Here is a 19,126-nt window from a genome sequence, read left to right on the forward strand (position 1 = left end):
GACTTGAGTGTTTTATATTATAGTTAAAATATTGTTTTTCTTTTAAACCAAAAATTGTAATTTTGTAATTTTTTTGTAATTTTGTAATTTACTAGTAGGTTACTAACGTGATTTCTTTGTTTTTGGGCATAATAGTGACTTTTCCCTCTGCGCTTACTTATGTATAATATTAATAATAATAATAAAAACATAATATTTAAAAAATGTAATAACGACTTCCATCCTGACCTATTTAATCTAGAGTCATTACTAGACTTCGGCAAATATGCAAATAAAAATGTAGAAAATATGCGCATAAATATGCACGTGTTTACCCGAAAATATGCAAATATTTTACAAAATATGCCTACAAATAAATAAAAAAATCGTAAAACAGTAACAATTTTATTTAAAAAAAAAAGTGTACATAACTAAATATTTCCTACTATTCATTAAGATTTACATTTATTTTAAGTAACTACATCATTTTTAAGTATGAATAAACTTATTTAGAATTATGGTAACAATAAATGACCAAGTGGTGTTCAAAATTTTCTAACAAAAACTTGTGGCTTCTGTCTGAGTACATATATTTATATATGGAAAAACTTCGTTCAACATCAACTGATGTAACGGGAGCATTTTTCAAACTAACCAAAACATTTGGTTCTAAATTAATTGTTTCCGAAATATTTCCAGCTAGAACACTGACTACTTCAGAAAGAATATGGTAACCTTTATTTTTTTCCATAGTAGCTTCAAATTTTTTTAAAATATCTTTTCCAATATTACCTCTAACGTTCCGACAACATGACGTAAATTCTTTTATTAATGCTGTACTTTCGAACAATGACAGTTTTGGTGATTCTAACTGAGTAATTGTTTTTTGAACAAAACTAAAATTTGATTTTATAAATGAAAGTTCTTGTTGAAGCAAGTTACTCTGAAAAGTTTGTTTAGAATCCAAAAGAGATTGGGAACTTTCATCTGTTAACGTATCAATTATGTTCTTTATTTTAACAAAATGATCTGCATAAAAATTAGCTGCTTCTAACCATGTTCCCCATCGCGTTAAAATAGGTTGTGGTGGAAGAGGAATGTTAGGTAGCATTTCTTTATAAAGTTGAATTCTTATAGGAGATTTAAGAAATACTTTTTTGACACTGGATATCATGGTATTTACAAGAGGAAACTTTTTTCGCATTTCCTCTGCAACTCTGTTTAATCCATGCGCTACACAAGTAACATGTATTAAATCTGGGAAAAATATTTTTAAATTTTGTCCTGCTTTCACCATATAAGGAGCAGCATCCGATAAAATAAGCAGTAATTTATTAGAAGGAATAGTTGTCGGAAGAAAAAAAGTTGCTAATGTTTCTTGTATAAAACGCGAAATTGTTAAAGCATTTGTTTTCTCAAGTTGCTGGCATGAAATAAGATGAGATTTTGGTAAGGTATCTTCTTTAAGAACACCAATCAATAAATGAGCAATATAGTTTCCTGAGGAATCAGTGGTTTCGTCTACAGATATGTAAAAATAATTATCTGCAATTTCTTCCTTAATATTAATTAACACCGACGAGTATAGCCCGTTCACATTATTTCTTCTTAGAGACCGATCACTTGGAACATTAAGTTTGCAATATTTTTTTAGAAACGAACTAAAATTTACATTTGTTAATTTTGAAAGCGGTATGTTTGCAGACACTAATGCGCGACACAAGTCTTGATTAAAAGTTTCTTGCTCATCTAATTTTTTTGAAGTAGATTGGAAACATTTAGCCATTGAAGTTTGATGTTTTCCTCCTATTTTTCCTTTTTTTGCAATGTGTGAAGCAGTTCTCACATGTTGGTCTATCTGAAATTTCTTCTCACATGCTATCTATAAATAAAAATAAAAACCTTTATTTTAACCCAACCTTTAAAATATAAAAATATACAAGGTGTTTTTGGTTAATCAAATAACTGGTTTGGAAAAAAAAAACACTCGCTAAGTGTTTTAAATGCAGTATTAATCCACAAATTAGTTTTTGTTACTAACCATTAGTACATCATATAACTTATTTTAAAATTCAACAAAAGTTTTTTTTTTGTTAATTCAATTACAATAAAAATAATTGTGTTTTAGAATAGCTGACTTCATAAAAAAAAGTAAAGGTGAAAAATTTTTCTAAATACACACCATTGTATTGTACCATGGACAATTTTTTCTCACTAAAGGAAGCTATTTTTCATTTAAAAACAACCTACGAGTACTAAATTTCAAGTAAATACGTTTATTGGTTTTAAAGTTATTGTTGTTATTAACTAAAAGAATTTAATTTTTTTTAATTTTAACACCCTGTATCTCGAAAAGTAAATAAGTTTGACCCCTCATTAACTATATCGTTTTGTTCAATTTTTCGAGAAGTATCTACAGTCAAACGTTGTAAGTGTCATTAAACACCCTGTATGTATGAAATATTAGATATTTAATAGAAAATATTAGATACTTACAATTTTGCCACAGACTGAACAGTAGATTTTTCCCATAGACAGCTCTTTATAAGGTTTAATCCAAGTTGAAGCACTGGTTGTTTTAGGCATTATAAAATCACAATCTTCCTTTTTGTTACGCACAACGAGTGTTTACGCTTTGAATATCAAAACAAAAATGATTTACAAATCTGAGCATCAAATTAGAAATGTTTAGGTACCTAATTCAATAAACTGGGAGATTTTGGAAAATCCCTAAATTAGGAACAAAACTATTAGCCGTTTACCTGCTGTTAAGATACAATAAATTGTAGATAGATTCTTTCTAAGAATGTTGAGGGCTACTTAAATTGATCTTCTTTGAAATTGTAAATGTTTTGTACCTGTAGAGATTACGTACTTGGATCATTTCTTGATTAAAATGACTACAAAATTTTATAGAAGAATTGAAATAAATTGGTATGTTTAAAAATTTTCAAATACAGTATAAAAATCTGAACTTTTATGCACTTTATGCAAACTTTTATACAAATATGCCAAAATATGAAATATTTGCATAAAATATGCACAATATGCAAAATATGCAATATGCATATTTGCCGAAGTCTAGTCATTACATATAGTAATTGTAGTTGCTTCAATAACATAACCATATCGTATCTAAACATTCTTACCTCTGATCGACTTGTCCTCACAAAGTTATAGGGATCAGCAGGAGAGGGCTGGTGCTGATCCCTCTTGTTGGCACTGATTGGGGAAGTTGATGCGGAATTCGGACCAGATTTCCCAGCGTTGCTGCCTCGATGACCCAGATCGGACTCGTTGGGGCTGTTCGGCACTGAGTTGTGCTGTTGATGCCTCAGATGGTGGGCGTGGCTGTTGTGGTACCTCAGGTTGTCCATCTAAAACGGTATCATATACTTTATCTTATGCTGTATACGGTCGCATATGCTATGTATCAATAACTGTAAAATTACGTGGAATCTACAAATAAAATTGGCATCGAACGAGGTGTAAGACAAGGCATATTATTTTTTTATAACTAAATTCCACCTTTAAAAGGCTCAACTGGAATACCAAAGGAATAATTATTGGTGGAGGAAAGTTAAATTCTCTTCGGTTTACGGACATCTCGAAAATTTAAGGAGAAAAGATGTATAATTCCATTTGTCGTATTATTAAATTACTTTTACTGAGTAAATAAATAAATAGTATATTTTCTTCTGTAAATTTTTCATTATCGATTACAAAAAATACAAAATCCTATTTGTGCGCCATGTCAAAGAAGTAAAGCTGGGTTAAATCGTTATTTTTACTGATTCAATTCAGTGAAACGGTTCCCTATTAGTTACTGATTTAAGTCAATGACAATTGTGTATCTTTCAAATCATTAAGATTTTAGAATTTTTAGTGTGTTAGTGTCTTTCCACTAATTTTGTACCCCAACTATTAATCTTACCTTGTACGTTAACACTTACCTTCTTTTGTTGCTTAGGTACGATAGCGGTGGTCTGTGGCATCCGCGAAATGTTCAAGATATGCTCTCCCGTCATCATATACGCCTCGAATTTCGGTTGACCGTGGGTTTTCGATTTGTTCGTGGTCTCGTTCCCGTGCGCTGCCAACGGTTGCCATTGCAATCTTTCGTGTTGTTCGTTTTCCAAAGGTCGCAGCACTTCGTCGTGATGGTGCAGTAGTGGTTCCCGTTCGGAGCAGCTACCGTTTGTTGCTGAGCCGTGTCGCACCACAGCATTGTGAGTCTTCATTTGCACAGAGATTAGATATATTAGTAAGAAAAACAAATCAATGAAACAATTAAGAATAAGGAGGAATATAACTAATTAAGAAGATCTACACATTTACACAAACATTATATAAAACTTAAGAGGTTATTATTTCTTACACTGTGCCCACGATGTTAAATGCTCTGAACATAGAAGATGTTCAGGAGGTAAATTGGTTTAACAGCTTATCTGTTACATGCTGTGTCATCTTTTTTGCCCCATGTACCGGGTGGTCCAATAAGCTGATCTCTCTTCTATATATCAGAAACTATTCATGTTATAACTTTAGGAGAAAAAATTCCTTAGTAAAAGTGGCCAAGAGAAATCGCTGGAAATAACTTTTAAGTTTCTGGGTTAACCGCTAGGGGGCGTAACCTGTGAAGAAAAATTTGAAAACCAGTTTTTTGTGAAATATGCCCAATTATACCAAGTGTTAAATAAGTAAACTAGAAAGAGGCCTAAATTCCGCACAAAGTTGTTCGAGTACTTTTTTTTATTTTTTCAAATAAAGGGCGGGGGAGAGTGGGAAAGTATTTGTGGATAAATACCTATAACTTTGGTTTGGATCAACCGATTTTAACGAAAATAGTGTCATTAGAAAGAGTGGATGATTTAATCAACATCTACTATAAAACAATTGCATTTAGTTTAAATTGTCATGGGTAGAGGGTACTTTCCAATAGACAAAATTAAAATTTGTGTTATTCATAATTAAAATTCAAAGTGTTGGAAACACAGTAATGGAAACACCTATTTATTGTAAATTATAATGGAACTGGATTAAATTCGAAACAAAATGGCACAAACCGCATGTTGATAGCTTTTGTCGAACTCGGGATATGAATAAAAACGCATAAACATAAGACAAGATCTTCGAAGAGTATTGCCAGAATTACCAGGAGACCACGCGTTGCTATGGTACTGAAACAACAGTGAAAATGGGAAATCGTGGGCAGACTTCAGCGAAGATTTTAAGAAAGCTTTCTATGCCAGAGGATGTTTGCTGCAACTAGGGGAGCAAATCAGAAATAGAAAGAAAAAGCAGCGAATACATATATCACAGACATTCAAACATTAATTAGACGAGAAGGATCTTTATTCAAAAATCAAGAACTGGAAAGAATATATAGGAATATGCTACCGGGATATAAGCTTTATATTCTCGGTCGAGACTTTGAGGATTTAAATGAATTACAAGACATAGCCCAGGAATACAGCGTCACGAGAATAAGATGCCAAAGGCACGTGATTTATGATGTAAAATGCCAGGTCACATTCGTAAATATTGCAAAAACCCATGGAAAAAATTCTGTTCACGTTGCGGCCAAGATGGAGTTTAAAGCAGTGACTGCTGTATAAGGCGCCAGGGAAATGAATAACAGACTGGAGAAATCAGAGAAGTCTCACTATGGGGAGCAAGATTTGACTCCATTCGTTCTCGTCGTTAAACAAGCAGCGAACAACGACTTTCGATTTTTTGCATCATGAAAAATCGGGCATAAAACTTACAAAGCGCTAATTGATACAGGGACTATTAAAAATTATGCCGGATTGTCGTTTGGTTTCTATTTGAATATAGTTTTATTTTGTTATTTGTTCGTTCAAAACATATTTTTATTTTAATAAAACTTGAGTTTTACTGAGTCTGCTGTCTACAGAGAATGTCACACTGAGAGTGCAGTACGGGTAAGATACGGCAATGCTTTTCTTATGGAGAATAAACGCGCAGGGTTGTAGGTTTTCTCCAGCTGTTGATTGCTCATTGTCTCACAGGACCGGCTTGGATAAAATGCATCTGCCGGCAGTACGAGTAAAATATTTTATATCATGTATACGTATACAGTAGAATAAAAAGGCATTGTGTGAGTAACATTTGAACACCTCTTTACAAGAACAACATACAATAACTGTAGTTTTAATGTTTTACATAAAATAGAAAAAACCTACATAATTTCTAGGAAAGAATTTGGAAACTTGGAAATGATATTATTTATAGATATTATATATAATATTCAAATTTCCAATTCTTTCATAGAAATTAGATTTTTTCTATTGTATGTAAAATATTAAAAATACAGTTATGTTGTTTCTATAAATAGGTCTTAATTTCTTTTGTAAAACTTATGCTACAAATTACCATCATTAACATAATCACCTAAATATGGCCATACACTTGTTTGTCATAATTAGTATTTGATAAACTCCAAGCTTTCCCTATTTCACCCCCTACCCATCCTAAGGATGGGTAGGGGGTGAAAGTGCTTTTGGAAAACGAAACTACACTTTAAAATTTAGTCCGAGTTTCAACAGAGAGCATGGAGTCCCATAAGTTTAAATCCGGTGAATTATTTAACGGTTGCGCTAAACTCGTAGTGTTAAATGTGTTGTGTTTTTTACAAAATACGGAACAACTTAATGTAAGTGCTGCTGTAAGATGTACTTCGTTGATGACTGGTGTTAGCGAAAGAAGCATTTACAATTTCAAAAAAGAAAAAGAACAGAGTGGAACGTTGAAATCGCCAAAAAAACGTAAAAAACGAGTGTGTCAATCAAATTCTAGAATATTCACATATGACGAGGGTGCAAGAAGTATTCTACGGAGAATTGTTCATTGTGAATTTTTCATGAAAAATTTGCCGCCATTCTTAAAGCATATACATAACTTCATACAAGGTAATGAGAATATACAGCCGTTGTCTCTTTCTACTTTATACAGACTTCTGAAAGATATTGGATTTGTTTATAAGAAACGTGCCCGAAGAAGCATCATGGTGGAGCGAGAGGATATTATTCATTGGCGCCATAATTATTTGAGAACTATACGACGTTTGCGAAAAGACCATTGCAATATCATATATTTGGACGAATCGTGGGTTAATGTTAGCCAATCTATAAATTACGAATGGTGCGATACTACGATACAAAACAGTCGTGATGCTTTTCTCAAAGGTTTAAGTACTGGCTTAAAAGCACCTACTAAACGAGGTCCACGATGTGTTTTATTGCATGCAGGTTTTTCAGGAGGTTTCCTTCCTGGCACACAGCGTGTTTTTCTGGCAAAGAAAAATGATGACGACTATCACGATGAAATGGATGCCGCATATTTTGAGTCGTGGTTTAAGGAGACATTAATATCAAATTTACCAAATAATGGTCGCAGGAATTGGTCATTGTAATGGACAATGCATCGTACCACTCCCGTAAAGAGAGATTCCCTAACAATTCCTGGAATAAAGCTGCAATCAAGGAATGGCTAGTGGAAAAAGACATTTTTTTCGAGGAGTGTTATTTGAAATCCGAGCTATTAGAAGCAGCGCGTGCTTTTAAAGATCAATACGATAAGTATCATTTTGATGAGTATGCTTCACAGCATAATGTTTATATTTTAAGGCTTCCTCCATATCACTGCGAATTGAATCCTATAGAAATGGTGTGGAACCAAGTTAAGCGATATGTAGGTAACCATAATACCACTTTTAAAAACGACGAGGTACGCCAGTTGATCGACGACGGATTCGCACGCGTCACAGAGCAAAATTGGCGCAACTATGTCACTCATGTTGTTGAGAAAACGGAAACTGAGATGTGGACTGTGGACAACCTGCAAGATGACGTAGACCAATTGATAATACACGCGAACACAGGGGAGAGTAGCGAAAGCGAATCCGACATCTCGGATGTAGAGGACGACTTTAGTATAATTAATTGAATATCTGTGAGTAACCTCGATTATTTTACATTGTATAACCAATAAAATGCATTTACCAGTCCAATCAGAGTATGGGCTTTTCGGATATTGGGCTGGGTGCACGGAAATCGAGTTCCCGGAGGTTCCACCCTGTATACTTATAGCTATCAAGAAATGTAATTTAAAATATATTTGTTAGTTTAATAAAGTATAAATATAATATAATGTTAAATAACTTACACTATAAACCTTATACCTGCTCATCTGGTCAAGTGTGGGCAAGGAAAACCATTATTCCATATGGAATAACACAAGGTTTCGCTGAAAACTACTAGGTTGCTATGCCAAGGAACTAGGTAAACTTATGTTGTGTGTAAAAAATGCGAGACTGCATTATGTTTTAACAAGGACAAAAACTGCACTTCAGATTTCCACAAAAAAAATTTCATAGTAGCTGTTAAAATTTCGCAGTGATTCAAGTGCGCAACTTGTTTTTTAACATCGCCTGGATTAAAAAATGTGCAAAGCTTTTTCGATATTCCCGTTCCTGATAATTTTTCATATATTTACAAAAGAAAAAGTTTTTCTTGGATATTGGGCTGGGTGCACGGAAATCGAGTTACCGGAGGTTCCACCCGGTATATTTATAGCTATCAAGAAATGTAATTTAAAATACATTTGTTAGTTTAATAAAGTATACAGTTTTATAATAGAATTCTCGCTAAAAACTTAAGGTCTTTTTATTCAAATTCATGCCTCTTATTTGGCTACTTGAAGGCAATTATTTTATCAATATATTATTTTATAATAAATAACAGAGCCCGGCGTAGAGATCTGGGTACGGTTCTGTGACTACCACTTGGACCTGTTTGTATCGCCAAGCACAAGGCGTGAAATCCGGCAATTGTGCATTCCTATATTAGCCGTACTGTACTCTCGGTGTGACATTTTCTATAGAAAAGAATACGTAGTTAAACGTAATAACCCATGAATGCATACAAATTCCTCCAAATAAGATAAACAAATGTGCCAAAGCATGCGTGCCCCAGTGGTATTTTCTGCAGTTTAACAAACAATAAAATATGGAATGTTTTGACATTATATGCAACATGTTGATTGTAACATGTAACAGTTTGGCATGACGTATGATGTATTACAATGACATTTGACGTATTTTAAGGCATTTTTTCACAAATAATAAAATAGTTTTTTCCGTTCTTAAGTGTCTCAATATCTGATATAGAACTTACCTTATAAGCTGCAGATTCCGATTTGCTATTTAAGTTAGAAAATGAGGTTATGTTTGCGGTATGAACGGCTGGAAGTTTTGAAGGTTTTTCGATATCGCCGCTAGTTGAGAGAAGATGCTTTCGAACACTTGCTTTGATTTTTGGATCTAAAAAAATATAACAAAGGTCTATTAATCAAGTAGCAATATACCGGTAAATACGCGTTTTTGAAAACTATTTTATCAGTATTTCTTGGTTTGGTCGGTACAGAAAAACGTAAACGGGTGTGGGTAATACTTCACTTTGGTTGCATTGATGAAGTGTAGGCAACTTCGTACAGGACATGATGCTGAGAGAAAAGGCATTGAAGCATCAAATCTCACAAAAACTTTTCATAATAATGAAAAGATCTTCCCCAAAGTATTAAAAATTATACTGAAATCAAAACAAAACCATTCGAATAGCGAATTGTGGTTTGTAGCGAGAAGTAACACTGGGAATGAAGTTGGTACAATTGCTGACAGTGAAATGAAAGATAACGTAGTAGAAATTGCAAGAACAAGTTGTACAAAAATGACGGTGAAAGTAAAGGTTTGACCGAGTTGTAAATTTTGTTAAAAACATATTATTTTGGTAAAAACCGGTATTAATATGAATTAAAGTGTCCATTACTTACCCCGTTTGATTTTTAATATGACTGGATCCGCTGATAAACGGAGGCATTTGAGAACTAAAAATAGAGAAAAGAATTTCATATTATTCCATTACCAAAAACTTAATATCGGTGGTATTGTTAAATAATATAAATATTTTTCTTATTTGGATATAATAAAGATTCCATTAAAAAAATTGCAATTAGGGTAGGCTGTGAAATGTCTTAAATTCTTAATTATAAGGCTCATTGGTAGTGTAGTCTCCACCAATTTTCACTGAATGACGTTAAATTTTTAACTTGATATTGTCAATGTAAAGTTTGGTTATAAACGAATATTTTTAACAATTATTTTGAGAAAATTGAGTAAAAATAGTGTTCAACACAGCAAAATGCAAAAATTATCGAATATTACTTCCTCACAGATGTAAAAGTAAGCAGCAGTTGGCATTTTTACATTGTAGATAGCGTTTGACTAAAATAGTACACAAATTAGATATAAATAAACAAATAATGTGCAGTTTTATAGAGATACTCGCAAATAGACAAATTTGGTATAGTTTTCAGAGATCAGAACTGGGTTAACTTTTTCGAGTAGACAGTGAGCTCAGTAGACAGCTTTGTATATTCAAAGAGTAAGCTTCTTCTTCTTCCTTCTTGTATGTAGGCTTTAAAGCCTGTTGCTTCTTCAATATTAGCCTTCTGCATTATTTAATTTATCGCACCATTTTTTTCTTGGTCTGCCAACACTTCTTCGTCCATTTGGTGACTTTTCTCGTGCTATTCGTAATATCCTATTCTCTGCCATTCTACTAATGTGTTCGTTCCACTCATGTTTCCGTTTTGTCACCTATCCATTTATGTCTTCTATATCGCATGCTCTTCTTATGTTTTCGCGTTTCCCCCTATCCAACCGACTTTTCCCTGATATTCGTTGGAGTATTTTCGTCTCTGTTGTTTCTAATAGTCGTCTAGTTTTGGATGTGTCAGGTCTTGTTTCCGCCGTATATGTTAATATAGGTTAAATTGCTGCTTTATAGGTTCTTAGCTTCTTCAGGGGTTCCACAAGGTTCTAATCTAGGTCCATTATTGTTCTTGTTATTTATTAACGATCTGTGTGAATCAATTTCTGCAACATGTTTATGTTATGACGATGATTTAAAGATTTATTCATTGATAAGCGACCTTAATGATTGTCATTTTTTGCAGAGTGAACTGAATCGTGTACATGAATGGTGTAATGCAAATAATTTGAATCTTAATGCCAATAAGTGCAAAGTAGTTAGTTATTCTAGGAAACAGTCTAATTTATACCATCCTTATATTATCAACGGCAATGAACTTGAACGTTTAAATAAAATTAAAGACCTTGGAGTTACATTTGATTATAAACTCACCTTTGTTGAACATGTAAATTTAAAGGTTAAAGAAGCACTTAAATCTTATGGATTCATAATTAGAAATAGTCGAAATCTCACTAATACTAAGGCAATTAAATTACTTTATTACACTTTTGTACACTGTAAACTGGAATATGCCTCTGTCATTTGGTCACCTTTTTATGATGTACATATCCAACTTATAGAGCAGGTGCAGCGTAAATTTTTAAAATTTTTGTCTTTCAAAATTAACGGCATATATCCCAAGAGGGGCATCAGCAATAGTGAGTTGTGTAGCGGTTTGGACGTAGTATCATTAGAATTTAGACGAATTAATGCCTCCCTAATATTCCTGTACAAGCTACTACATAATCTCATTGACTGCCCTGATATTCTTCGACAAATAAATTTTAACGTTCCATCTTATCCAGTGAGAAATTCGATTACGTTCAGAAATACACAAGCTAGAACTAATCTTATGTTAAATTCTCCTCTATTCCTTAAGTGCTTACTGAGATATATTTCACTGCAGTTTAAAGCAGCTTACTAGGATGGCTGAGATCTACCTAGGTGATTGAATAGTTTCTTTATGTTAAGGTAAAATACTCGAAAAATGTGTTATTTAGTTAGTACTTATGAATTATTAATATATCATTTAACTTTAGTATTGTATTTTGTCCTATAAATGGATTCTGTTGGACAATAAACGCTATTATTATTATTATTATTAATCTTGTTTTTGTGTCTTGTCTTAGGTGTTTGTTCTTCCAGATTGTGTCATAAGAGATTCCGCCGCTTTACTTGCTTTTAAGCTTTGTTGTCGTACTTCTTCAACATCTCCGTAACTAGTTATATCTATTCCCAGGTATCTAAGCCTTGCTTCCTGCTTTATTATTTTCCCATCAATTTCGATTTTACATCATAGTGGGTATTTAGATGTTGTCATACATTTGGTTTTTTCTACTGATATTATCATATTGCATTTCTTGGCTGTTGTATTGAAGATGTGTGTTCGTCTTCAGTCTCGGCGATTAATGCGGCATCGTCTGCATAACATAATATTTGGATTTCTTTGTTCCACATTCTGTAACCATGACCTTTACATAGTACTTGTATTATTTCGTCCATTATTATATTAAAGAAAAGTGGGATTAACGAGTCACCCTGTCTGACTCCGCTTTGTACTGGTATACACTGTGTTAGTTTTCCATTTATCTTTGCCTGTATTCGATTACGGAAGTAGATGTTTTCGATGGTTTGTATAATATTGATTGGTATGTTTCTTTTATACAGTAGGTGTAAGACGTCTTCGACTTGGATGGGATCGAAAGCCTTTGTCAGATCTATAAAACATAGATATGCTGGTTTATTGTACTCGATGGCCTTTTCTGTGATTTGTCTTAGTACAAATACGGCGTCTACGCAGGATCTTCCGGATCTGAAAGAGTAAGCGTAAGCTAATACTTAAGTAAGTAATAATTCGAAGAGATTTAACTGCAACGATGATTAAAATTCGATTAAAGACGTCCCAAACTAGAATTTTCAGAACGATTAATGTTATCTATGCTTTGTAAATCACTGTCTTAGCTCTAATTAGTGATCTACAAAGTGCGTATAAATAACGGCGTAATTCTGCCTTGGATCTCTTTCTAGTGTGGACATTAAATCTTCTACATCTTTTCCAACTCGTTGTAGTTTCTTTTAGCAATATAACAATAAGTTTATATAGTGCATTAATAAATTCCTTTTCTCGTCATTTTGCGTATTCAATACATGAATTACTGACACCCGAGAATTTATATTGCATTGAAATATCCGCAAACGGACTTTACGATATTCCTTTCTATTTTTAGTGCCTCCTGAGCTTCAATCTTCCTACAAATCGAGCTGTTGTACTTGGCACTTTATGAAAAAAGCCCATCGTCTTCTCGGCTCCATTATCTTGGCAAGCGAGAGACATTTTTTAAACGTCGAGCACTATAAAGTGGCAAATAGAGTTTGGATTAATGAAATTTGTCTCGCTGCTCTTGCTAGAACACAGAGACTCATCAAGCGTTTGGTAGTTATGCTAAAAAATTCACAAAGGATTTGTTTTGGAATACTGTGGCTTTTACAACAATTAAGAAGATTTGGTATAGTATGCTTCAGCATTTTTCACATTTCATAAGCTGTCTTCACATTTTTATACATTCATATATGTATATATATATATATATATATATATATATATATATATATATATATATATATGTAAATATATGTAAAAGATTAAATCTTTAGCAAAAGCTGCTATCACTTTGTTGAATTAAATGGCCAAATATATGGCCTAGAGGCCTTAGGGATGGTGACCTGATCCCGTACCAGTTACTTTGGAACAGGTATTTTATTTATACTTGTGGAACTGATCCCTAAACACCAATATAAACGAGTACGCGTACGCGTACATTGTACTCGCTCTGGCTGGACTTGGACTTTGGACGGGATCCGTATCAATATCAATACTTATACCTATTCGATATCTATTTAACCAACTCAGCTGTATGGGTGGACGATAAAACAGTACTCGGACTCGGGCGCGTACCTACATTTACGAATGTACTCATATTCATACTTGGATGTTGGAAGTGATGCAGGACTTGGATTTGATCGATGTGGATAATAGATTTATGTATATAATGTACTCGGTACCTCGCTATATATTTTTAAGAGAACTCGCGGTAGGTGAAATATGTACTTTTTTTTTTGTTACTGAACGTGGTAAAATAACTTATTAATCATTTTTGTAGGTGTATGCATCCGGATGAAGTTTAAATTTATCTTAGCTGAATGTAATATGATAGACGGCATTTACCAAATAAATATTCTAAATTGAATTGTATAAAGATCGTTTTGGCAAATTTGAACAAAAAGACTAATGTATATATATATTTTAACGCAACACGAATAATTTTCTAGTTATTCCCACAAAATCATGGGAATGCTACAAACAAGTTGACGTTGCTAAATTCATTCATCCATATCTATAAAACCACCGTTGTCAAAAATTATCATTAAATATATAAAATTTTATTTGCAAATATTTATTTTTACGTGTTCATGTAGTACTTCTAAAATTTATTATAATCATATTATGCGTTTTCATTTGTTGTTATTCATATTAATCAGGAAATTGCATAAGCTTGTTGATCAGTGGACTATACGACAAATATACATAAAAAATAAATAACAATTTAATTGTTTCATTGCATTTGTCCTTATTTTTCTCGTGCATACTTACAATTGTGCACTCGTTCATATGCTTACAAAGCTTTAGAGAAATACCAACAGATGGCAATTGGCGTGAAGTAGACAAGACTATCGCCATTTTTTATAAATTTTTTATGCAATCCCTCAATAACAGTAATTTAAGTATTTGTAGTCAAACAGTCATTTTAATAACTATAAAGAAATCTAATAAAATACAAATAATGATATGGTTATGCTTAGATGTCTATTAAACGAATGATAACAAACTGATTTCCAAACCAGTATTTTTTAACAGGTATTTTTGTTTACGCGTATCAGTTTGACCTGATCCACAAAAATACTTGGATCAACCACCTCTAGGCCTAGGAGGACAAATTCGTTAAACTTCCCGTGCTCGAATTCTCGAATCAGTATCAATAAACTGTTATGAATCATTTTGGCCTATCCCAGCCTCATCAGACACTTATGCTGATACAAATTCAAACTCGGAAGTCCAACGAATGTCTCCTAAAACTTGACCACTACAGTGGTTAGCGTACAGAGCTGCCACCTGGTTTGGCGGGCATGAACGACAGCGATTTAATAATATCGTTTTCTGTCCTCTGGGCTATGCGAAATGTGGAAATGTACAAAACAAAGCGAAGTGTGGAAAAAATATTTTCCAGATGTTTTTGATGATTTATGTCCAACATTAACTTCATATTTTGCCAACATTTTCGACATTTGTCCAAAGAATCGAATATCCCTATCATACATTAATGGATTTTTCCTTTTTGCTTTTTTGTTTTTATATTTTGTTTATTCTTTACTTCCCTAAACGGCCCCGTCCATTTTCTACAACTATTGAGCAACGGTGCCTTCGAGACAAAAAGTGTATCAATATCCTAAGCCTATTTCTGAGTAGATTAGTCCACTGTTATGTTACAATATAACTAAGTTGTTAAATTGTTTGCTCGGACTGTTAGGCCGTTGTCTTCTGAGTTTTATCCAGCATCTGCTGGATTGTCGTAATGAAGACAACCGACCACAAAACGAAAATACAAAATCTTCTAGATCCTGCGGTATATAAAAGATCCCACAGCACTCACCCTACGAAAAATCAATAAACTTATAAAATCTTCGTCCATACCAAAGGATATAAAGCCAAGAATATGCAACAATATGTAAGCCTATATGGCTTACCGAAAATACACCAAGACGATGTACCTCTACGCCCTATTGTGAGCTCCATAGTGTCTCTCTATCTGGCCAATATTTTACAACCACACATTCTTGGTGTAACCTGACATTCTTGTTAGCTTTGATGTTGTTTCCCTATTTACAAAAGTTCCCGTAGAAGACGTTCTGAATTTAATTGAGGGACTAGTTTCCAAGGATATGGTGGAATTATACCGTATTTGCCTCACTACCACCTACTTTTCATGGGAAAACCAGATTTATGAACAGGTAGATGGAGTAGCAATGGGAAGCCCACTAAGCCCGGTCGTAGCCAACCTTTTCATGGAGTTTCTAGAGAAGAGGATAATGGAGTCATCATACAAGCCAAGAGTATGGTTTAGATACGTCGATGACACTTGTGATTTGGGGAATTCTTAACGATTTCCTGTCTTATATAAACACACTACATCCAAATATTCAATTTACGATGGAAACAGAGAAAGATCAATAACTAGCTTTCCTAGATGTATTAGTAAATCGAAAGAAAAGTTACTTAGGACATAAAGTGTATCGAAAATCTACACACACGGACAGATACCTTTTTTTTTCGTCTTTATAGAGGGGGGGTCTGGTATCTTCAAATTCAAAAGACATCTCAGTCCAGGACGCCGCCTGACTAACTTTAGTGCAGGATTCGTTCTTCGTACTCCCGGCGATAGTTCCCGAGGTACTTTAAAATGCCCTCTCGTCGCCGAGTCTACGCCAAACGCCTACCTGCTAAACCAGACCCTCCTCTGTCATCCAGCGATCCGGAAGCGGAATGGCCGCTGTAAGGCCGGCAACACTTCCGAATCACTACCTTTATTCATTCATTCTCCATTCATACACATCCACACTCTATTCATCAGCAAGGAGGCTCCCTGTCTCGTTCCAGGTAGCGCGTAGAAGACACTCATCGCTCCTAGTTCGGCATCATTCCCAGATGGGCATTTCCTCCTTCCCCACAGTCTGACTCACGCATTCTAACTCATACAGTGTGACCCACTTTTCTAGCTTCACCTTTCAGCATCATTCACTCTTACCTTTAGCGCTGGTTCAGCAGTCTTTCTTCCTCTTCCTTTTTCTTGATCACTGCACGGATATAGCTGTGTATGCCAGTCCAAACTAATTTATTTTCAATCATTCTCTCAATCATTTCTCTCACTGTAACAAAATTCATACCTGTCTCTCTCTCCATTCTGTTCCTTTCCACTATCCATCTGCTGCAATCTAACATCGTATGTGTCACAGTGTCCGAGTATCCACAGTATAGGCATTCATCTGTATCAGCCCTTCCGATCCTATAGAGGTAGGCCCTAAAACACCCGTGTCCTGTGAGCACCTGCGTCAGGAAATAATCCAGTCGCCTGTGGCCACAGTCCACCCAATCTCTTATGTTCGGGATCAGCATTTTCGTCCACTGTGCCACATCTTCCGTGTTGTTCCATTCTTCTTGCCATCTTTCAACTGACCTTTCCCTTTCCTGTCTTCTCTCGGCTACAGTAAGGTTTGGACCTCTTCTCTCATAAAGCTCTTTTTTCCACCGCCAAAACATGCAACGGAACACATCCAGTGATGGTCCATAAGGCTGCCGCAGACACAGTCCTGTAGGCGCATGCCACTCGCAGCAGACTTGTTCTGTCTACTCGTGTCATGAGACTCCTATAGGCCGTTATCTCTACCGCTTCGCTCCAGACTGGTGCCGCGTAGAGGACGATCGACTGTACAACACCGTGTAAGACCCTCCTCCTTTCGGATTTGGGTCCTCCAATGTTCGGCATCAGCCTTCCGGACCACCTCCTGCACGTGCTCGCCCCATTTTCCATTCTGGTGCAATGTCACTCCTAGATATCTTACTTGTTTCTTAGATGTTAGACATCCTCCCGCACATTTTAATTCAATATTTTGCCTGTTCCTTGTCCCCTTCAGAATGATGGCTTCGGTTTTCTCTGTCGCAAGTTTCAGTCCGTGCTGCGTCATCCATTTCTTTACGACGCCGCCTGCGTACAGATACCTAAGCAGTAAGCAGGCATTCAAATCATCATCCAGGCCAAAAACAAGGTATCATCAAAACTCTGGCGGAGAGAGCGAAGGGAATTTGCGAACCATAGCATCTGCAAAGTGAACTTCTTCATATTGAAAAAGCGCTCACCTCTAATGGTTATATCAGAAGGGAAATACATAAAGCGATTAATAACGTTTCTAGAAGAAAGGACGAAGAAACAGCATGTGTAGGCAAAGCGTTCTTGCCCTATATATCGGGGGTAACAGACAGAATTCGGCGAATACTTAAAAAAACCAATGTAAAGACCATTTTCAAGCCAACAAAGAAAATCAAGGACTGTTTAAGATCGGTGAAGGACAAACGCGACCTGTTGCAACGGCCGGCGTATACCGAATACCATGCAGATGTTGAATGGTATATGTGGGAACCACAAAAAGACACACAAACACAAGGATAAATGAACATAAAAGCCATTATCGTTTAGGACATATCGACAAATCTGCCGTTGCCGAACATGCTTTGGGAAGCGGAGAACATCGGATACTGTTTGAAGAAACGCAGATGCTGGATAAAACATCACAGTATTATCCACGGTTATATCGGGAAGCGGTGGAAATATATAAGCATCCAAATAATTTTAATCGGATAGAAGAAGGACTAATAATTAACGAAAAATGGATATCGATATTAAAATCCACAAACACCCTTCCCGCAAAATCACGAAAAAAGAAAAGCTACAAACGACGACGCGTCCCCTCTAGCCGAAACCAGTAGAGAGGAGGCGAGTAGGAAATATAAATATGACCTCCTTAGTACAACGTACAACGCGGCGTCAGTTACAGCTTACAAGCGAAGCAGTAACATCTCCAGAAGATGCCAACCCCTAGTATTGGCGAAAAGTCGAGAACTAATCTCAGAAGACAACGGCCTAACAGCCCGAACAAACAGTTTACCAAGTTAGACGATGGCCGTGAAAGCCTAACGCATTTTATCAATATAACTAAGCTTTCGATAAAGTCAAACATAACCGCCCCATTCAATGTTTCTAACGAAAAAACTATAAGAAATATTCGAATGATCAGCAATCTTTATTTCAAGCAGAAAGCTGTATTAAAATATTTTCAGAAGAAATAAAGATTAGAAGAGGAGACAGACAGGCGGTATTATGCCTTATTCAACGAAGAAACAATCAACGAAGCTTCAGAAGTAGACGACTGGCAAAAAGAAAGATAAGTTAGTTGTAGTAACAGCTGAAGCATACTCTATACGATAAGTGTGACACCAAAGTATTGTTACGATCTCAGAAATGAACATAGTTATTACTGGGGTTCGGAGTACGCATGTGTTTACCCAACCTGTCTAGTCGAAGGTTTTAGGGGTAAAGATTTTACAATGCCTAACTTAACGAAGATTCCTCGGTGAGTTTTTCAAAACAATCCAGTAGATGATCTGTTCTAGTACATTCAAGGGAACTCCATATAACGGTTAAACT

General features: G+C 35.0%; 1 protein-coding gene across 3 annotated transcripts in view; it reads right to left on the reverse strand.

Moving 5' to 3' along the window:
* Positions 1-19,126, reverse strand: part of Efa6 (Exchange factor for Arf 6) — a 196,111-nt gene that overhangs the window by 58,058 nt on the left and 118,927 nt on the right. For all 3 annotated transcript variants that reach the window (XM_072535868.1, XM_072535869.1, XM_072535866.1), the window contains exons 3-6: positions 9,832-9,885; positions 9,177-9,322; positions 3,933-4,214; positions 3,129-3,356 (exon numbers count right to left, since the gene is read on the reverse strand). In XM_072535868.1, coding sequence (XP_072391969.1) covers positions 3,129-3,356; positions 3,933-4,214; positions 9,177-9,322; positions 9,832-9,885 — 710 coding nt within the window. The remainder of the gene's footprint in view (positions 1-3,128; positions 3,357-3,932; positions 4,215-9,176; positions 9,323-9,831; positions 9,886-19,126) is intronic.

This window comes from Diabrotica undecimpunctata, chromosome 6 (genome assembly GCF_040954645.1).
Source record: "Diabrotica undecimpunctata isolate CICGRU chromosome 6, icDiaUnde3, whole genome shotgun sequence".
NCBI lineage: Eukaryota > Metazoa > Arthropoda > Insecta > Coleoptera > Chrysomelidae > Diabrotica > Diabrotica undecimpunctata.